This window comes from Cryptomeria japonica, chromosome 6, assembly GCF_030272615.1.
Source record: "Cryptomeria japonica chromosome 6, Sugi_1.0, whole genome shotgun sequence".
Lineage (NCBI taxonomy): Eukaryota > Viridiplantae > Streptophyta > Pinopsida > Cupressales > Cupressaceae > Cryptomeria > Cryptomeria japonica.
Genome location: NC_081410.1, coordinates 55,246,758 through 55,270,028, shown reverse-complemented (window position 1 = coordinate 55,270,028; position 23,271 = coordinate 55,246,758). Strand labels below are relative to the sequence as shown.

Below are 23,271 nucleotides of genomic sequence, written 5' to 3'. Positions count from 1 at the left end.
CTTTGAAACTTGATGATTTTTGTCAAAAAATAAAAAATCGCTCCTAACCCTTAGAGAGGGCCCACAGCGAAAAATCACTCCTGACCCTCAGAGAGGGCCCAGAGCAAAATTATTGAAAATCCTCATTTTACCTTGCAACAACAAAGCGAGTTTGGATGAGATGGATAAAGGAAGAACATTGCCAAGTGATGAATGAAGTTTCAATGAAAAATGGTGGATAATCAAGCTTAAAATCAAAAAGTCGCTCCTGACCCTCAGAGAGGGCCCATAGCGATTTTTCAGGATCCTCTCCTTTGTTTGAAGAATTGAGACCAAATCTTGTGTGGATAGGAAGAAGAGATGATATTTTATGTCTTGGAAGCAATTTGGAATCCAAAAGATGAAGGATTAAGAGCAAGATTGAAAAATCGCTCCTGACCTTCACTAAAGGTCCAGGGCGAAATTGGTGATATCCTTCATTTTTACATTATTGAGCGTTGATATTCCTTAAAATTCACCAAGTTGCTAACTTTGAGGCCTTTGGAAAGGCTAAATCAAATTTGCACTAAATTAAAGGCATTTTAATTTAATAAATTAATTTTTAGGCCTTGAAATAATCAAAAATCCACCTTGGAGGCATTAAAATTAATTTTCAAATTTTAAATGAAGGTGAGCGCTCAAATACATTTATTTGCTTTTACAAGCAAGTCGGCCTTCTTTTAAAGGGGATTTTATTTCATTTTCATTTCCTTTTTGTCAAGTCGGCCTCAACAGGAATCAAGGTGAGCGCTCTATAAGAGAGGGGTTTTGTTTCACATTTCAAATCATTCAATCATTTCCTTAAGTGCGAAATTGGAGGGCTAATTGGAGGAGCGAAATCTGGCTTGCTTGGAGCAAATTTCTTCTAAGTGTTGAAGGTTAAAGAGGGTGGAGTCTATTCTTTTTGAAGCTAGAGGAGGCACAATTCATCCAAGGGAGAATTTTGATTTAAATTTTGCCTAGCAAAATCCATTTTTTGCATCATCTCTTAGAGTTTAATACTCAAGAGGAGGTATGGCAAAATCGTCTTGACACCCTTGTTGAAGATTTGATTTTTGAACATTTGTTTTGGAAAAATCTAAGTATTGCATGGTTAATAAGGATATGATAACTCAAGATTTATCATGAAGTTTCCTAATTAAAATCTTAAATCTTCCTTTTAAGTTTAATTTCTAGACTTCAAGATATATTACTAATTTTGAAATGTTGTGTAGGTATCAAGATGGCGACTCCAAAGCCCGGAGGATCTACAAGTCGACAGGTTCTCATCAAAGAAGATCCGATCCAGGACAAAGATGATCTCCTCCTGCTCAGTATCATCAAAGAAGATCAAGCAAGGATAAGGGCGACCTCCTCCAGTCTAGCATCGACAAGGACAACCTTCTTCGGTCAAGCATCATCAGGAATAACCTCTTCCAATCTAGCATTCCAAGGCGAGGTGCATCATCATCCTGCACATCAAAGACAAAAGAAGTTAGAGCAAGGGTTCGTTGAAGAAGCAGATAGTCTCAGAAGAGTTAATTAAAGCTAGCTTCTCAGCAACATCAAATTGGCATCAACCAAGTGTCAGACAAGTTGGCATCCCAATCATCACTCCTCCAGTCAGATTGGTCCACCTCAGCAAGTCCAGATTCAATGTACCTAACTCATGGGAGGTGGCACAAACTTCTATGTACCTACCCCAGCTATCCATTGGTCGATTTTTCCAGAGAAGACATGTGTCCTAAAAATGTAATTTTATCATTGGTCAAGCATTAAATGTTATGTAATGGTTGTAACAAACCCTAATTAGGGTTTTCATTATTGAATCTTGGCCATTGATCTCAAATTGATCTTAGCCATTGAATTGTATTAAGGGCACTATATAAGCCCCAGCTCTTCATTTGTAAAGGCTAATAGAGAGGAGAATAGAAAATAGGGAGTCAATAGAAGGTAGTTAGTGAATAGTTAGTCAATTGATAGAATAGCAATTAGAGTAGAAAGGGAGGACAAGGCAAGAAATTGTTGCCATTGATTTGTAAACAAACTCCATTTTCATTAAAGTAATGGTGAAGTGTGTCGTTTCTTGAAATATGCATCGTTTCTTGTTGAATCTTCAATTCTAGAGGGTAGATGATTAGATCGAGTGAAGGAAATTGTTGAACGCACCTGTGTGGAATCCGTTTAATCCATACCACTAGCCTCTTACTGATTGTAAGTGCGCCTTGCGTGGTCAACTGGAACAAATGAGCTTAATCATAAGTCGTTACACGTCTATTGTTTCATGCATTTTCTTGAATGGTGATCATTGTCAGATGGTGTACAATTTAAACATATTGGAAGCATCCATTAGAAGATCGCATTGAGTTGGTGTCGAATTGATCAAGCCTGATGGTGAGACCCAGCCCAATAGGACTCCACCTAGTCATTCATCCATCTTCTCGCATTCTAAGTAGTAGAGTAGACTTCCTGAACCTTGCATCTTTTGCCATTTGTTTTTCTTCCAGTTAGTTAGTAGGACTTGTGATTCCAACAAATCAGATCCTGTGATTCCAACAAATCAGATCCTGTGATTCCAGCAAATCAAACGTTCAGGTCATCAAGTGTAAGTCCCCTTGTGATTCCAGCAAAATCACATCATACCACAAAGAGCTTATCCACACGTAGAGATCCTACAGCAAAGAACCTTGAAGTCATCCCGATTGATCCTTTTCGCGATATCTTCAGCATTCGGAGATTTTATTCAAGAGAGGATAAGGTACCCTTTAGGTATTTTATTCTGTGTTTGGCTATGTACAAAATACACGTCAACAGGTTTCCATCCTCTTTGACCAAGATTTGGGTTTTCCTCCAAACTCGATAAGAGCAATAAGGGTTTTCGTCCTTATCCTCTCATGAACTTGAAGGGGATCTCGTCCTTCCCATTTGCAAGACACTTCCTCAAATTCAAAACTGATTCCTTGATGTGTTTGCTAGATTATTGCTGATTGCTTTGGCTTATTGATATTTCTTGATGGATTGACAAGTTAATGTTTGAATGATTTTATGCTTGAATGAATTGTTGATTTGACTAATGGATGATTCTTTTTATATTCATTCCTTGAAGGAGTCACCACCCATAATTGCTTCCTTTCGAGAATAATCATTTATTTCCAAATTGATCGATTGGCTATAGCTTCCTTCATTGATTGATGGATGGATCATTCCTTGGTTGGTTGATTCCTTTCTTCCTTTTATACCTTTAACACTTCAATAGTCATAACTCTTTATTTCGTGCCTTTCGACCATTCATTAAACTTATTATCTTTTAATTATATTATATTTTATTTTTATTTTTTATATTTTTATTTATTATTAAATCCCATTTCAAAAAGGGGACATTACAAATGGTGGTAAAAATTTTACAACAAACAGGGGTGGTACTCTCTCCAAATAGAATATAGCATCATAGAAAGTTGACTCAACTTGAGAAAACAAACTCAAGTCTTACCAAGTCAATACCTTGGTTCTTGAAAAACTACCAAAGGGAACAAGCTATCACTCAAACGATACTTTTTGCAGAACACTGAAGCTTCGTATCAAACAAATGAAGTATCATAAACGTATTGCCCAATATGCAACACAAAGTGGTTTTTCCACTTTCCCTATGGATCAAGCAGGACATGTAACACTAATGTACATAATCCTATTAGTAGGATAATATTTTATGTTTTGGATTTCCTAGCTACACTATGAGTTGAAAAGTCATCCAGAAGATGAACTAAACAATCATTTTCATATTGTTAAATATGTACATTGTAACACATTTTTTATTAATGAATGCAATAAATGTACTAATTATGCCGAGAGGCATTTACAATGACATCAAATTGTCCGTAACAAAAATTCAATTTTGAAACAATTTGACATGCAAATGACGGTTAAATGCATGAAATATGCCATATTTGGTTTTTGTGGAAGTGTTATTTTATTAGTCTCCAACTATATGAAAATGTTACATTCAAATGATAGTGGAAGAGTGTCATACTTAAGCAACTCTATTATTATCCATATTTTTGAAACTCTTATATACTACTAATATTCTTGCAATCGTCAGATTTCCTTCTATTATAAGATATCTCTCGGCATTATTTACCTATATTTTTTAAATATAGATATACTAGTGGATAAATGTTATGAACTTCATTGAATATTTGTCTTACTCTTGTCCTATATATTTGTCAATATTTTCTACATTTCATTCCCAAGCTTAACAAAACAACTAGATTTAAGATTTTTATTAGACTTATAATTACATGCAACCATTACCATCTTCAATATTTGGCCAAATCATAGCAGATAAAAATAAGTTTAAAATTATTTGATTAATTTACCTTAAATTGCATTGCAAGAAAGACATAGCAAAGGGTAAAACCTAGATGCTAACAAGAAGCATGAATATTCCAAGCTCGAAAAACTGATGGTTGTGCTGAATCAGCTGAAAAGAAACTATTTCATAGAGGTTTATTACTTAATTTTTTAATTTTCAGCTAAATTATTTTAAGTCAAACATTAATTTGTGTATATTATTTCAAACAGCACTCCCTACCCCACCCCAACAGCTGTCCCCAAAGTCCAGAAATTTTTAACATCCCCAGAATTTGGAGAAGCACTACTTTTAACTTGGAAGAGGAATGTAAAATATGTATCTCTGTAGCATATATGTTAACTTATTATAATCTGCTGGAATGTATCGTTAGAGAGAAAGAAAAGAATCTTCACAGAGTAGATTCGTATGGATAGAGTTTAGGAAAAAGTTCTGGAAAGTGGTGCAGAAATTGATATAGGTCAACCCGAATGATGTAAGTATCCTTAACTGGAAAAGAATCTTGGAGAGCATCCCTGATAAGGGCATTGGGAAGAAAACTACTAAGAGGAAGAAAAATCTATGGACTTCCGAAAAAGGCATCTTAAAAATTAATTTTGAAAGTCCTGCGAAAGGCAATCAGAGGCCGGCCGGTACAGTCAGATACGAGAAAGGAGAGTTAATACTAACTTACCATGAGGCCTTGGGAATCTCCACCGATAACATTGTTGAGGCAAAGACACTGAGGAAAGGTTTCTTGATTGCCAAAGAGAATGGAGGGGCAAGCATCGAACTTGAAGGCAACTCAAAGCAATTTATTAAGCGCAAGTAAAGTCAAAATTTGAGAATTGGTGGTTAATGAAGATTGTGGCTGATGGCAAGAGGCCAATGTTAGAAGTGAATGTAGGAGCTCTCTTGCACGCACTATAAGGGCCAGTATTAAGGTGGCAGCGTACCTGGCCAGCCTTGGAGTAGGATCAAACAAGGAAAGCAGGAGAACAAAGATTGAGATGACCTTGGGAGATTCCCATGTCATATATCTTCCCAAAAACTATGTGAATCTTATCTCTATCTCCTCTGTTTAAGTGCATAATAGATAATAATCATCTAAATAAATAGAAAAACATTCATGGATTCTACAGGCAGATTTGACCAAATGCACATGAAAAGTCCCATCTCACCTAGTATAATTTTCTAAACAAATCACTAAAAATCAACTATATAAATGAATGTGTCAACTATATAAATGAAAACACAATCACGGATTCCACAAATCAATTTGATCTAACTCACATGAAAAGAGTCATCTCGCAAAATAGTCTTCGAAACCAGTCATCATATAACTGGATACACATATCTGAATTCTACAGATAAATTTGACTCAAAGCACACGATAACTCTCATCTCACCAAATAATTGTCTAAACCAGTCATCTGTACAACTAGATACCCATTAATGAATTCTACAACCCAATTTGATATAAAGCACATAGAAAGTCTCATTTCACCTAATAAATGTACAAATCAATCATCTAAATAACAAGATACATAGAAGTGGTTTATACAGACCATTTGACCTAAAGCACATGAAAAGTCTCATCTCACCTAATAACTTTCAAAACACCCGAGTAAACCTTATACCAAAAAATTTAACCTAAACCAAACATTTTTTGTTTCCCTTGAAGTTTTGACATGGGTAAAAAATCTTGCAATTCTGTAACCTGGATCCAAACATTTTTTTACTTAAAACATTGAAAACTTTGAAAGGAGTAAGACCTATACAGATTCTTCAATCTATCCCAAACTGTTTCTTCGTTAAATATTGAAAACTTTGAAAAGGGAACCTTACCTTTTGGGGCAGATCATAATCCATCATAAAGAAGCCAGGCTTCTCCACGCCCAGAACAATACCATTCAAGCAGGGACCTTTGACAAAGGTGGCATCAGTGCACGTGGTCTTCAATTTCAGATCTCCAACATTCACTGAGAATGTTGCAGAGGCAGCTCTTGAATAGACATCATATTTGCTCTTGATGGAACCCTTGGTTACCTTTCTTATGGGTTTTTCTGGTGGTGTATTTTCCATATTCCACCAACAAGACTCTCTATTCAGAGACAATACAGGCGATTTCAGAAGATATGGTCTATTTTTTTACCAGTTTTTCGTTCATTTCAGCTTAATTGAAGAGGTAGCGGATACCGAGTTCTATTTCCTGGCAAGCATTTGGCTTCAAAAAACAGACGATAGAACCTACCAAACATATTTAGAAGAAGAGACGCTAATGACTTTTGGTGGTTGTACTTTTATTATTATTTATTTGCATAAAAGATTCCCCGCCTTGTTGGATTAGAAAATTTATGCCTACCTTTCAAAAAAAACTTTCCCTTCGCTAGGGAAGTTGAATGCAATAGATTCCCCACTTTGTTGGATTAGGGAATTGATATTTTGAGGGGGAAAAAAATGAACTGGTTTTGTTAGGACTTTTTTGGTCTTGTCATGTGTATGTGTCATACTTATTATTTTATGTGATTTTTTGTATTTATTGAAGTCTTATTGGTTTTGCTAGGATTAAGAGTTTTTTTTGTTGCTCTTTTAAATGGTCTTCGCTTTTTATACTTTCACAACTACTACTTTCAGAGTTGAAAGTTTAACAATGACATTTAATGGATCCTTTGTCCAAACAACCTTAAAAATTTGTTTTGAAAGTGTCTCACAAGGTAAGTCTCGAGAACCACCACTTGATGTTGTTCTTACAATTCCTAAGTTTGATGAAACATGTAAATGGCTTGAGCATTTCACACTAATTGGTTATTATTTTGGCAAGGTCCCCCATGAAAGTGTTATTTGTAAATGGATTAGCAAATCCAAGCCCCATATAAGATTTAGTTGGTTGTCATGCTAAACCTTACAAAAGGATTTTTCCTTTTTTACTTTGTGAATGTTGGTCATGCCTAAGCAATTCTTCCTAGTGTTTATATGGCTTTTCTTCTTCTCTTTTCTCATGCTTAAACTTTAGACCCATGAATTTTCTATTACAAATGAAAAGTCTCTTTGTGTCATGTTGTGTCTCGCACTCATGCCCCTCTATTCCAAATGGTAAAGTAGAGACCCGAGTTTTTAATTTTCTATAGTTCCACTAAAGATTCTACTCCTTGGTGTTTCCTTTTGTTTCCCTCCTTTTTTCCTTGTTTGGGGATTGTCAAAGTTCAAGCTTTGAGCCTTCATTGTTCCCTTTTTATCCTAGAGATACTGGATCCCCGACCCTCCAAAACTTTTCTCTGATAATAACCTTACTGTTATGCATAAACAAAATAGTGCAGTAACATAAAATAAAACTAAAATCAACAGATAACAATCATACATGATTCACTCCATAACACATATATTTTGGTCACACAGAAACTCTTGGTTAGAGAGAAAAATTGCAATGGGGATGGCACCCACAACTTCACTACTGCAATAATAAAGAATGCTCGGTTAGAGCTACATTTAGCTATTTCTGATAGCTTACCCTGTTAGGAGTATCAAGATCAGTTAGATCTTCCTTACTAAAGGATTTTTTTACAACACTATATAAGTGTAGCACCTGGTTAAAGGATTTAGAATTTATAGACTTGGTTAGAGTCTTTAACCCTGTTAAAGGTTTCTCTTACAACTTCAAAATATTAAAATAAAATCATTACAAATATCTGCAACTTTACATCTGAAATGCTAAAGCAGATTCTATGTGCTCTGAATAAGATTACCTGGCTTGTAGCATACCTCGGTAACCCATAACGAAACTCGGTAAACCCTTCTGTTTACTCTGTTCTTCGACTGTTCACTGATAACCTTCTCAGTGACGTCTCTGTGTCTCTGTAACAGTCTTCCTTCATGCATACACTCTGTTATCTCTTATTGCCTCTCATATATCTAACCCTAGAATCATGTTGTATAAATAGATCTCTTATAGCGATGATCTGATTCATTGCTTCGATCTTACAAAAGATTCTTCGAATGAATAACTAAACAAAATATCTCATTGGTTAGATTGACCTTGTAATCATACACAAACTCATAGTGCAATTCCCAATGCAAAAACGGTTAGATGTGCCTCGATGTTGTAACACGTTTTCATGTGCATGTCCAGGTTCAATGTATCTGGTAAAACGTTTCACTCGGTGAGTTAACTTTACCACTCGGTAGCCATGAAACTTTACTCAGTAAACAGCTCGATGAATACTACGTTCTATGATTGCTTTCTTCAGTAACCGACTTCTCTGAGTGTACCAACTACATGATTCGGTAATACTAATCGACTAGAATATATAGTATGACTTTGGATATGAAACTAATGGCAATTTGATAAATAGTAACAATCTCCCCTTTTGACATTAGTTGAGATGTTTGACAAAAACTACTTACAAAGTCATAACTCAAAAACTATATACTTGACAAAATGACTATACTTGACAATATGTACAATAGTCAATAAAATAGTATATGCAGATATACTCCCCTTATCATTATCCTATACATAACTCTGAATTTTGCATGTTCGGTTATGTTCTGTACTTGTGTGCTCTGAATGCTCTATATATTCTGCTCGGTATACTCCCCTTGTATACAATACTCAAAATTGTGTTATCAAAACTGTACTACTCTCCAAGTGTAGAATTACTCCCCCTTTGCTGGGCTTTCCTCTTTGTAGTATCATAATATTACTCCCCCTTTTTGACAAACATTAAAAACTTAATTTCCATCCGGAGGCGGTAACTGATCAAAAATAGTCTTATACTTGGTCCGGGTGTCGGTGAGGGCGATTGAGAGTGAGGCCTTGAGACTTTCCATAAGGGAGTTTTGTGCTTGAATATCAGATAAGAGTGATATCAAGCCATCAAGAGTGCTTCCCTCTTGTGTAGTTGATAAGCTTGTAGCTCAGTTGAGTTGCTCCTGTACTGATGATAGATGAGGAAGGAATAATGTTTGAAGGGTCATTATATCCATCCTAATTTTATGCTCTTCATTCCTCAGTTCTAACTGTTGAGCCATGAGCTGTTGTAGCTTTTTGTAAAAATTCTGAACTGAATTAGGCTCAGTGGTCAACTTGGATGACAGATTGGTGATCTCTTTCTCAATTGCATCAATTTTATTTCTGATATCTTTAATAAATAAAGAAAATGTACATAATTTATAGAATAAATAAAGAATGTGCTTGAGTTGAGGGGACAACTCAGCAATGAATTTGACAAGTTTTACCTTGCCAACAGCAATTGATTTTTGTACTTCCTCTATCATTTTTGTTGTAAGCTCTTTATCCTTGAGCTTGCTTAAGTACTCAGATGCATCAACTCGAGATGTTTCAATCTGATTAAGGAGTTCATCCAACTGAATATGGATGGCTTCATTAGTTGACACTATTGCTGATGGTAGCATTTTTGTGAGTAGTGTCCTAACCTTCTGAAGTACTTTGTTCTTTTTCTGTATGGCCAGTTTCTTCTCCTGTTCGGCCTTTGCTTTGTATAGTTCACTGAATTCAGTGAGTGCTTGCCCTTTCAATTTGGAAATGTCTACATTGGGCAACACGATCGGTTTAGATAAGTCAAATTTAAAACCATGCTTTCTCACCTTCTTCTCTTTTCCTTTAGTCAGTGGCACTAAGACAAGTGCTTGTGAGGCTTGCTGACCCTTGGTAGATGCAACACTTTGGTCTATACCTGTAGTAGTTGCAGTGTCTTTGGGTGGTTCGGTGCTAGGGGTCTCAGCTGTAATATTTGTAGTGTTTGTCTGTGCTTGAGATGTTTGATCTTGGGTTGTGTCACCTGCAGCTTCAGATTTGTTGCCTTCGATAGCTTGCTCGGTGTCCTTGGGAGCTTCAGTTGAGACCGGTGGCTTCACTGGCGGATAAGGTTGAACTTGTTCTAAGACAGATTCACTAGAGACAAGTTTTGCATAAGTGGTGCCTTCAATCATTTCCTGCTTCGGTGTTGCTTCATCCATTACATCTTCATCGATTTGTATAGTGTCAACCGGGTCTAGACCTTGCTCGGTGACATCAACAATTTCAATTTGAGATTGTTCACCGACATCCTTTTGTTTGAAGATCTCGTGCCACTTGGCTTTAGTCTCATTTTCCACATCAATATATAGCCCATTCATCAATTTTAAGGCTCTCTGTTTCACAAGAAATTTTGAATTGTATGTGGACAAATGCTCCTTGATTTCAGCTACAGACATGTCAGGAAATAGATGGACTAGACTTCTTTCTCTTATTCGTCTTTCCAAATCCATTGCATATTTCCATCTGTTGTCAATATGTGAGTAGAGTTCACTCGGAAGTGACTTTGCTAGTTCTAATGGTGCTAACTAAAACTTCAGAAGTGTACATATGACAGCTTCTTCAATCTTTCGTTTCTCATCATTATTCCTAGACTCATACTTAACATATCTGAAAACTACAAATCCACCGTATTCTTTGAGATTGGCACAAAAAATTTCAACACTGTGAATGTTTACCTTTTTGCTTTTCACAACCTGGAATTTGTTTGCATCATCAGACTCTGTATCACTCGACTCTTTTGCCAAAATGAGTCTTCGAGTAGATTTCTTGTAAGTCTTAGTTACCTTAGGAACGACAACAATCTTTTGTTTCTTGCTCGATGATGCAGTTGATGCTCTGGTGTTGGGTCTCTTTGTTGGTGGAGTTGGTAGGGCCTTTGTGATGTCCTGTTTCTTTCTTTTTAGAACTTTTCCCTTTGGCAACTCTATGCTCAATGTTATTGCAGCCTCCTGTGCTTCTGATTCTTCCTCGGTAATGGCAAGATTGCCTTTGACAGTTGTAGAGGAGGATTCTTCTTCGAATTTCTCAGATAAAGCCTTTATCATCTTTGTAGCTTTTCTTGTAGCCTTAGGAACTACAATGCTCATTTTTACTTTCTCCTTCACCTCTTCATAGGTTCCATACCTTAGTTCAGTTGCATGCCTTGGCAATGATAGATAGGCATCAATTTGTTGTTGTGTGATATCATAATCAATTTCATAACCCATTAGTTGCAACGATTGAATCCTCGGTTCAACAACATTTACATAGCAATAATCAGTGTCAACTTCAAAACATATATTGTCCTTGTATTTTTCGACCAGCTATGGTGGGATCCTGTACCTGTTGTGCATTTTCTCTTGGAATTTGCTAAAGTAATCATCCATGATATCATTAAAGTTATCTCCTAACTTCTTGATGTAGTCATTGATTTGATGGGTGATAGGTCGATGTAGCTCCCATACTACTTTACTGACTAAGGGAAAGAACTTCTCAAAATAGAAAAACATACATACAAGTAGTGAACCGAACTTTAGTGTGTTTGCCGAGTTTTTCTTCTTTGGCTTCCTTATTGTGTTCAGGTTCTCAAATAAGTTCTTTAGTAGCACTTCACATAAGTCTACTTTCATTCCCTTCTTTACTATTTTGTAGGCCAGGTCCACTGCAGCACATGGTACACTGTTTTCCCTTGCAGATTGGAAGAAACAGTAACCAATAACTCTGATTGCAAATTTTAGTTTAGCATCAATGACATTATTCAATTTTAGTCCTTGGTAATCGGATTCTACTCCGGTTAGACTGATTAGCTCCTTTTGTGATATCATTTTCTGTGCACGAGCATGATCGTAGATGGGATATCCGGTGATCAGGTGAATGACTTCCTTCGTGATATTGAACGGTTGCTCTTGTAGCCACATGAAATCATCATGTACTATGCTCAATACAAACTTAACCCATTGGGGTTTGAACACACGGGGATAAACTAGGGCTTCAGTTAATCCCTTGATTCTGATATGCTCGAATTTGCTATCTAGTTTGCCATCAGTGCACAGTTCATCATATGGGTCACTAATCTCTACATGACCGAGTTCCTCAACATGACATTTGGTAAAGAATCTGACATCTTCTATCAACAAGACTCGATCCGGGATGAGTGAAAATGCAGTTTTATCATCCGGTTCTAAGGCAACTTTAGGAGTTAGGGAATATTTCAGCGAGGGCTTCTCCACATTTTGGACAACTACAGGGTCTTGGATCTTGGGCGCCATGGTAGATTTCGGGTAAGATTCGACAAGTCATCCTTTAGGGTTTACAAGTGACTGACTCTTCACACTCGGTAGACAATAGCAATTTGACTAGATCAAAAACCAACTAAACAGTGTGAATAGATTGATGTAAATACCTCGAAATTCACTCTGAATGAAGTTTGATCGCTTTGATTCGCTTTGCTCTGCTTCTCGAAAACTTGGGTGAATGAAAATGACTGCGAAAACATTTTTAAGTACTCAAAAATACCTTATCGGGCTCCGTGCAAGCTAGGTCAAGATATTAAATGCACTTGGTTCACCTTTTACCGATTTACTCCATTTTTTGTTTTCATCGAGTACCCAACTTAGCTTCATTAACCGACTTGACAGGTTTCCTGTATAGTATATAAACTGACTAATTGCATCTTAACTATGCAGATTTTGAATTTTGTACATAATAGAATAGGAACTGTTATGATTCAACTTTTAAAGAATGCAATCCCTTCATACCTTTTCTTGACTAATTTGAAATAGGTGCACCTAACTCGGTAGGTAAGGTGCTTTCTTCATCAGACATAATTTCTTTCTTTTTCCAAATCATCTTGAATTTTTCTTTTATCTCTTCAGTGTCTCTTCTTGGTTGATCTCTGCAATCTCCAGCTAAATGTCCAGCTTTGTGACAATGAAAACATGCCATACCGGGATTTCTCCACGATCTTCGGTTGTTCATTCCAAATCTTATAAAACAATTGGCACTTATATGTCCATATCTTCCACAACATTCGCACCATATCCTTGTATTGTAATCCCATGGTACTGCTGCATATTGTCGGTAAGGATCTGTGTGAGTTCGGTAACCTCCAGTGTTTGCTCGATGTGGATACTTCATGTAGTTCTTTTGCTTAAACCAGCACTTCTCGTTACTATGTCCATATCTATTGCAGTTTTTACAAAACCCTTTGAATTTTGCCTTCTAATAGTTGTTAATAGACTTTGTCCTGCATTGATTAGGTGTGTGACCATATTTATTGCAATTATAACAATATCCATTGGACTTAGAGATATTTGGTTGCTTACCTTTTCTGATCTGGCATATGTTGGCAGTATGACCTTGATTTCCACAGTAGTAGCAAATAGGCTTCTTCCTTTTGATGTTATTCCTTTTTTTGGCTTGTTTTGATGATTCTCCTCTCTCGGTAGTATGAATTCCTTTCTCAGTAGAGTCTTTTCCTTTGTAATCGAGTCCTCCATTTTTGTAGAGTCTTCTTGTATTCAGTTGTTCATCCAACATCTTTGATGCTTCATAACTTTTCTCTAATGATTCTTTGGATTTATTTTCTATTTCAAGTTCACCAGTCAACCTTGATACTTCAAGTTTCAATGATTGATTTTCATCATTCTTCAGAATTGCTTCATGATGTGCACAACCTAGTTGATCTGCCATATTTTGTTGAATACCAATTAACCTTATGATTTCATCATCCTTTTTAGATACTAGAGCTTCAAGTTGTTGTTTCTCTCTTTGTAGATTTCTTGCTTTATCCTCAGCTATCCTTAATGCATCTAGATTTTTAGTCATTTGTGTACTGAAATGTTCATGTTCTCTTTTCATTGCTTTTAGTTGATCAGCCAATGCTTTGTTCTTTTCTTTCAACATTCCAATCATTTCTTTAGTCTCTTCAGATATACTGTTCTCAGATGATGTCTCGATTTGTTCTACTAGCTCTTGAGAATCCTGCAAGTCACCAGATAATCTTCTCCTTACTTTTAGAGATTTTTGCATTTGCCTTTGCATGTCTGCAATCACTTGATTTGCATTATCCAGCTCTTCTTGAAGATGCACAATCCTCCGAGATTGTTTGTAGCCTTCCATTGCTAAGATCTTTCTCTTTAGGTAGTTAAACCGTTTTCCAAGATTCAAGCTCTAATACCAATTGTTAGGCCCAATATAGAAAGCTAATGTACTAAGAGGGGAGGGGTGAATCAGTACTCCAAAACTTTTCTCTGATAATAACCTTACTGTTATGCATAAATAGAATAGTGCAATAACATAAAATAAAACTAAAATCAATAGATAACAATCATACATGATTCACTCCACAACACATATATTTTGGTCACGCAGAAACTCTTGGTTAGAGAGAAAAACTGCGGTGGGGATGGCACCCACAACTTCACTACTGCAATAATAAAGAATGCTCGGTTAGAGCTACATTTAGCTATTTCTGATAGCTTACCCTGTTAGGAGTATCAAGATCAGTTAGATCTACCTTACTAAAGGATTTTTTTACAACACTATATAAGTGTAGCACCTAGTTAAAGGATTTAGAATTTATAGACTTGGTTAGAGTCTTTAACCCTGTTAAAGGTTTCTCTTACAACTTCAAAATATTAAAATAAAATCATTACAAATATCTGCAACTTTACATCTGAAATGCTAGAGCAGATTCTATGTGCTCTGAATAAGATTACCTAGCTTGTAGCATACCTCGATAACCCATAATGAAACTCGGTAAACCCTTCTGTTTACTCTGTTCTTCGACTGTTCACTGATAACCTTCTCGGTGACCTCTCTGTGTCTCTGTAACAGTCTTCCTTCATGCATACACTATGTTATCTCTTATTGCATCTCATATATCTAACCCTAGACTCATGTTGTATAAATAGATCTCTTATAGCGATGATCTGATTCATTGCTTCAATCTTACAAAATATTCTTTGAATGAATAACTAAACAAAATATCTCATTGGTTAGATTGACCTTGTAATCATACACAATCTCATAGTGCAATTCCCAATGCAAAAATGGTTAGATGTGCCTCGATGTTGTAACACGTTTTCATGTGCATGTCCAGGTTCAATGTATTTGGTAAAACGTTTCACTCGGTGAGTTAACTTTACCACTCGGTAGCCATGAAACTTTACTCAGTAAACAGCTCGGTGAATACTGCATTATGTGACTGCTTTCTTCAATAACTGACTAGACTGTTCATACCGACTTCTCTGAGTGTACCGACTGCATGATTCGGTAATACTAACCGACTAGAATATATAGTATGACTTTGGATATGAAACTAACGACAATTTGATAAGTAGTAACACCCCGACCCTCTCTCTTCATTTTCTTCCCTTTGGCTTTTGCTTTCTTATTAGTGTTAGATGTTAGGCTTTAAGTGTTCAGTTATTGCCAAGTGAACTAAGAAGGTTCAATCCCTGACCCCCACCCTTGGTTTTCTCTTTGAACATCAGACGCCATGTGTTTAGTGTTCACTTGGTGACAAGTGAACGCCAAATTCTCAACACTTGATTCTAGTGTATTGTATTATTTAGTGTTTGTCTACCTTTCAAACCTTCGACTTCCAACCCCGAATGTATTTAATGTGGTGGGTATCTTGCTTATGTAAGCAACCCACCTATATAAAGGTGTGAGAACAAGTCCATTTGTCATTGTTTGTGTTCGAATTTAGCTAAGCATTTTTAGCAATCGAGCTTGTGCTCTAGCTACCCTATCATTGAATTCTTATGCTCTAGCTCATGCTTACTCCCTGTTAATGAGCGGGATCTTTTTTTTGATATTCGCAGGTTGGTGCTTTTGTGTTTTGCTTTTGTGTTTTATTTGTGTGTTGTCTTTAGGATGTCCTTAAGAGTTTTTGGTGGCTTTGAGTTATTTTGCTTCTTTTTTTTGGTTTTCTTGTTTTCACCAAATATCTCAGTGTGGTCATCTTAGTAATCCCTCAAGATCAGGTGATAGTTATTTGGTCTTCCTTTTCGTTTTGACCTAACTAAGACTACTAACCCCGCATGTGTCCTAGTCCCCTTTGTAGGACAAACTTAGGGTTTGATTTGCAAACCCTTCCAAAACAAAATAAACCATAATAAAGATACTATGTTAATCATGTACTTAAGGTTTTAATGAGATAATCAAGACTTAGGAAAATAAGTGCAAAACATCAGCCTTTCAAATATCAAACTTTGAAGTTTTTCCTTGTTCAATTAGCGTAAAGTAATGTCCAAAGTAATTGCGATCCTTGATCCTTGAAAGGGGGTTATACTTTAAATTCACAAACATCGGACATTGGGGATAATCTTTTCACTATAAAAAAAAGAAAAAAGATCGTGAACCTTGAAACCACTATCCTTGACCTCGGAATAAAGAAAAGAAATGGTCATCAGTAGTTATGAATTGGGGGTTCTCCTTATTGAGTTCATTGAAGTTTGAAGAAATTCAACTCAGATGCTCCAACCTCTGATCCTCACAAAGGAATGAAACCTAAGTATTGCACACATCAGGGATTAGGGGTGCCCTTTCCCACATTCACCAAAGTTTGGAAAGTCTTACTCTATACCCCCAACCCCAAAAGAGAAATAAAGCAATGATCATTGCTAGTTGGCCATTAGTGATCTTCTTTCCAAGGTTCAATAAAGTTTGAAGAAACTCAGCTTAGTCACCCCAACCATCAATCCCACCATACCTTTAATGCATTCCACTATTTGGAGAACTTGAGGGATTGAGGGTTCTATTTCATTGTAACAATGCCCAAGGGATCCTTGATATTGGACTTTGAGTAAGGTCATTTTTCAAGACTTGTGCAGAACTTCAAGATTGTCAATTTGGTAACTCTAAGCACTATCATAGTGGAATAAATGTACTTTTATTATTATCATGATGGCCAATGATTTGATTATAGTTAACTAATATGAAATTATGTTGACTGACTTAACATATTTCTTTGCAAAAAAGATTGTCAAAGGAAAAGTAAGGAAAAGGAGTTGAATGAGTCACTAATGAAGTATCAGTTTAAGGGGTATTTGCCACCTTAAAAGATGGTTCCAAGGATATTGATATTTTAGATACAGACCTAAGACATGTGGACGTGAAATAATTTCCAAAAACGATGAAGGATGAGAAAAATAAGACTCTGTGGGCTACATCATCTGCAAGGTGAGGACTAGTTCAAGCAACTACACTCCCTATAAATCTTTAATCCCTAGATTTGGCAGTGGCTCGTTGTAAGCTTTGATCTTTAAATATCTCACCAAAAGAATTAAACAACTCAATTTCTTTAAATATGGAAATGAACTAATACGTCATCAATATATGTATAAATAATGAAATTGCATCTTGCATGTAAAACATCTAACATCTCATATGTAACAATATCTTATCCAGAATGTAGAGTACCAGAATAATATTCAAGAAAATGACTTAGACTTCCATGTCCAATTAGTCATTGCAATACATGCAATGATATGAAATATACAAGTAATCATAAACAATGAATTCTCCAGCTACCACTAACCAAATGGTCATCTACAAGCCAAGAGACAAAAACATGGCTCAAGTGCTTTTCTGCCCAACCACAAAGCTTGCGCTTCCCTAGAGTTCTTCCTACCTGAAGGACACCCAACCTTTCACAAGAATCATAGCAACTAGAACAACAAGCATGATGGAATTCGATGGAACCTGTTACATCTACATGCATTTGAAATTTTATGCCATATCAACAAGATATGTTAGTGAGAACATAATAACATTCATCTATTTGAATGGTACAATAGCTTGGACAAGAATATAAACTGTAATATAGTAGGTAGATCTAGAAAAACAAATATTTTTCCCTCTGTGAACCCATATTTAGCACCCATTCTCGAAGGTAAACCATCACGCACATAGAAAAATAAGACATAACATGCATATGCCCAATACAAATATTTCTTATTATTTTCACACAACAATGATAAATGCACAATTTTCAATGCAATTTAGTTCTTGCTAAGTTTTCATGACAAATATAATGCACATTACTATGAATGATAACTATATGGCAAATTTAAGTATGCATTATATGTTTTAAATAAAACATTTATCTTGTATTCTAACATATGTTAGTTTGTCATTCATATGTATAAATATATTGGTATACATGCATACATATGTAATGCATAAATCCATATTATGAGTCAAATTTAAATTCTAATTTTTACAATCTTTTGGTATGATAGTGAATATACACTAGCCAAACACACACACACACACACACACACACACACACACACACACACACACACACACACACACATTTATTTATTTATTTATTTATACATACATATATGCATATACATACATATATATGTATGTATATGTATATACATATATGTACATATGTACATATATGTATATATACATATATACATATATACATATATGTATATATACATATATACATATATGTATATATACATATATACATATATACATATATGCATGCACACACACACACACACACGTATAAATGACATGATACATTCACATAGATTTGTAGATTGGATGGCTTTTTAACATAAAAGAGGGTAGGTCAGTTTATATTTAACACATTTATTTGCAAGGATAAGCTACAACTATCATATGCATGAGTTAGCAAATTAAAGTGCATAATTTATGTGGTAAAAACACATAACAATCCTCGCTTTTGGGCATTATGCTAAATCAAACAAAACTACATACATATACATATTGTTTTACAACAATGAGGAGCTGACGATGTAAGAAGAAAGTGCTGGAAATTGCTCCAAAGTATTGTTGTCCAAGGCATCCAACTTTGCTTGTACAAGTGTGGCCTTCAAAATAACTATAATCTGCTCAAAACTTAGATGTTTTTTCTTCAAAACTATTGGTTTTTTCCTTTGCTAAATTACAGTGCATAATCTTGAAGAAGATACATAGGGCTTTGACAAGAGGTGGACATGTTTTCTTACTTTTTTTTCCCAAATAAAACTATTATTTAACCAATTTTATTTATGGGTGTAGACACTAAAAATTGGTATCACCTGAGTTCTTCATTTTTAACCTAATCACATGTGTAATCTTCATTATTCTTGTTATCTTGTCCCGCTTCTCCTTTCTCATTTTTTGTCTAGATCATTTCATTTTCTTCTCATTTTGAATTTGGGGTTTCATTTTATCCTTATCTTCATCCCCTTGGCGTTAGTTCGTTCCCTTTTCATTTCTGCAGTGTTAGTTTACCTAGTTTTGTCTTGATTAGGGTTTTTTGCTTCCTTTTTAGTCCAATCGGTTCTCGCTTCCCAATATTTGTCCCATTGGCTTCATTTTTTCCCTATTCTTGTTTTATGGTTTCATTTTTACCTCTTCTCCCACCCCATGGTGTCACATTCATCCCTTTTATATCCATTGACCTTCTTTGACCTAGCTTGCCCGCTTTTACTCAGTTTTACACGATTTGGCCTAATTTCCCCATTTTCGCTCAATTATGTCCATTTTTTATCTGAACCTTCCCAATTCTTCCCAATTTCACTTAATTTGACCAAAATTGGCATAATTTGACCCATTTAAGGTCTTCGGGCATCAGTTTGACTAATTTGCCCTTTTACCTACTTAATTAATTCTTTAATTAATTAAGCTTCTTTACTAATTATTCTTCCTGAATCATTCATCATTTAATCATCTCCTTTAATATTAATTAAATCATTTATATTATTTCATTAATTTCAAGTTTACACTTTAATTAAATGTTCAATTTCTATCTCCCATAATTGAATAATTTATTTAAATTATTCAATTAGCTAATTTATGTCATAATTGCATAAATATTTTTATTTATTTAATTATTTGTCCTATTTATCCTCCTAATTTTCGAGAATGGCAATAGTATCTTGGATATTTATGATATTTTCCTTAATATTCAAAAATCCAACTTTTTAAAAATATCTCATTATATCTTAATTTTAAATTTGAAAATGAGGTATGTATCCTCAAAAAATCAGTTTTTTGCTTTTTCTCCACTTTTTTTTCATCATCTTCATCCTTCTTCGAATGCCATCTTTGTCGTGCGCTCAATCAAGTCCGTCCATCTCATCAAAAATCTTTTCAATCTTGTTCGTCCATCAAATTCCTAGTTTTCTATAAATTGAGAGCTCTTTCTTTGTCAAATCAACTAACTTTCAAGTAATTTTATTCTGTCCAAATATCTTAGCAGTCTAACTTTAGCATAGTTATTTTGTCCAATTGTCCAATGAATCAACTTTTCGAGTAATTTCATTTCGGCCAATTTCCTAGCAATCATCCATTTTAGCATTAACATCATAATCACATACTTCAAGTAAATCTTGATATCATATCACACTTTCTTTTTTTGTATTCATGTATCCTTGCATACAGAGAGCGACAAATCTCCATCAAAGTTAAAGAAGAAACAACAAGGCCACATTGAAAGAATGTGTTCGTAATGATGTTTCGTTTTGCATTTTCTGCATTTTGTTTCAACATATTTGTTGGTTAGAATAGGGTAAATGCACATATACTTGAGTTTGTGATTAGCTTAGATAGGACATTCATGCTTTGGTTTTGGTTTTCTAACTTAACTCGATTTTTCCCGATCTACATCTTGTGAACAATAGGTATTTTATGACATCTTTGTGAGTTTCTGATCATTTGGAGGTACCCAAGAAGCAACTTTCCATTAAAAATCAAGACTTTCATCTTTTGTGCCTCTAGAGTTAAGACCTACACACTTGGCACCCAGACCTACACACTTGGTCAAGGAAATTACGCACTTGGTCAAGGAAACAATGCAGTTGGTCAATAAAACAATGTAGTAGGACATACTATTTGGTTTTCATTATTGATGACTAACATGCAAGGTTTTTGATAATTGGATGTATCACATGTAGAAATTTTATTAATTATCTAGTTTGTACTTGCATATTTTGGAAGACCTAACTTGTGCGTGCAGGTTAATTGATTTCAATTTTAGTTCACAATCTTCATCTAGATCCTAATTAGGAGGTCAATTGATTTCATTTTCAATTCACAATATTCATCTAGATCCTAATTAGGAGGTCAATTGATTTCAATTTCAATTCACAATCTTCATCTAGTCCTAAATAGGAGACTAATTGAACTTTCAATTCAAGTTACAGTCTTCATCTAGTCCTAATTAGGAAGCTAATTGAACTTTCATTTTAGTTACAATCTTCATCTAGTCCTAATTAGGAGGCTAAATTGAACTTTCAATTTTAAGTTAACATTTTTTAAGCTTTAAAAACAAGACCTACGCAGAGGACGAGAACAAGAACAAGAACAAGAACAACAAAGACAACAAGAACAAGAATGAAAACAAGCTTTTCAACCAACTCCTGCACCTCCTTAATAAGATTTGACACTTATGTTTCACCAATTTCACTTATTTCATGCTTAATTTGTTGTTTTATCTTACCAATTTATGAAATTGAGTGGAATATCTCTGATTTGCAGAAACTATGCACTTGGTCAAGGAAGTCGTGCAGTTGGTCAAGGAAACGGTGCAGTTGGTCAAGGAAACTGTGCAGTTGGTCAAGGAAACTATGCACTTGGTCAAGGAAATAGTGCAGTTGGTCTCTGGAGTTGTGTAGTTGGCATGTATTGAAAATTTATAGATTAGGGTTTTGTCTATTGATTTTCAAGGCTTTCAGTTGTATTTAGTTATAAGATTTCAAGGGTTACTAATCAATTTGTGTAGCATCTTAGCATCTGTGGGATGAAGATCAAAGCAAATCCAACTACTAATTTGTTTGGTGCGAGACGATTTTCAAAGATTAAATGCTCAAACAAATTTATGTGATTTATTTTCCATTAGAATAACTCACATTTGAATTTTCTTAATGGGAATTGACATGGATTGCCTTATGTTTAGTTTAGCTCACAACTTCTTTCTTTAAAAGGGAATGAACCTTTGTTTTTCATATTTTGAGCACTTGCTCGTTCTGAAGGGTGGGCCCATTATTGCATCAAGTATCTTTCAACACGCCTTCAGGGTCTTGGGAGAAAGAAAAAGGTGATAACAACACCCATGTTTCTTTTTTAGTAGAGGGATATCTTTGATTGGGGATTTCATCACCTCGTAAGGGTATTTCAAAACAAGAATAGCTTTGGGGATTTCATCACCTCTTAACAATTTTCAAGTTGCATCCCTCTTTGGGCTGCTATAAAAGGCTTTGCCAAAAGGTTGCTTGTGGCCGGAGTGCAATCTGAATTTAGGTCCTTTATCAATCTGTGAGATCTGCAATCCTAAAAAGAATTTTATTTCTCCAATCATAGACATTTCAAATTCTTGCTGCATTTTAATAGAAAATTCTTTACATAATCCATCTTCTCCTCCAAAGATTATATCATCAACAAATACTTCTATAATCAAGATGTCATCATTAGTTATTTTATAATATAAGTTGTTGTTTGCATTTCCTTTAGTAAAACCAATCTTTAAAAGATATTTATCCAATCTTGCATACCAAGCTCTTGGAGCTTGTTTTAAACCATACAAAGCTTTTATTAACCTGCAAACCATATCATTGTCATCTGTCAAAGAAAATCCATCAGGTTGTTCAATGTATACTTCCTCTTCAAGATCTCCATTTAAAAATGCACATTTAATATCCATTTGATAAACTTCGTAGTTCTTGTGTGCTGCAAAAGCCTAAAATAATCTGACTGCTTCAATTCTAGCTACCGGTGCAAAGGTTTCATTGTAACCAACTCCTTCCTTCTGAGAATATCCCTTACACACTAGTTTTGCTTTATTTCTGACAACCTTACCATCTTCATTGAGTTTGTTTCTAAATACCCATTTGGTTCCAATTACATTTTTATCTTTAGGTCGGGGAACTAATGTCCAAGTGTTGTTTTTCTCAATTTGTTCTAATTCTTCTTCCATAGCTTTAATCCAAAATTTATCTTCACATGCCTCGTTAACAAATGATGGTTTAATTTGAGAAATAAGACATACCTCTTCATTTGCTAATCTTCCTCTTGTCATAACTCCTTTAAACTTGTTTCCAATTATCTGATCTTCAGAATGATTCAGTCTTACATATCGGGGTGTCTTTGTTTG

General features: G+C 35.1%; 1 protein-coding gene across 2 annotated transcripts in view; it reads right to left on the bottom strand.

Moving 5' to 3' along the window:
- LOC131064216 (outer envelope pore protein 24A, chloroplastic) overlaps positions 1–6,630 on the bottom strand; it is a 69,399-nt gene extending 62,769 nt beyond the window's left edge. The window contains exon 1 of one of the 2 annotated variants that reach the window (XM_057998297.2): positions 6,191–6,630. In XM_057998297.2, coding sequence (XP_057854280.1) covers positions 6,191–6,427 — 237 coding nt within the window. In that variant the 5' untranslated portion in view covers positions 6,428–6,630. The remainder of the gene's footprint in view (positions 1–6,190) is intronic. The other variant, XM_057998296.2, reaches the window with a different exon arrangement.
- Between the last annotated feature and the right edge of the window lie 16,641 nt (positions 6,631–23,271).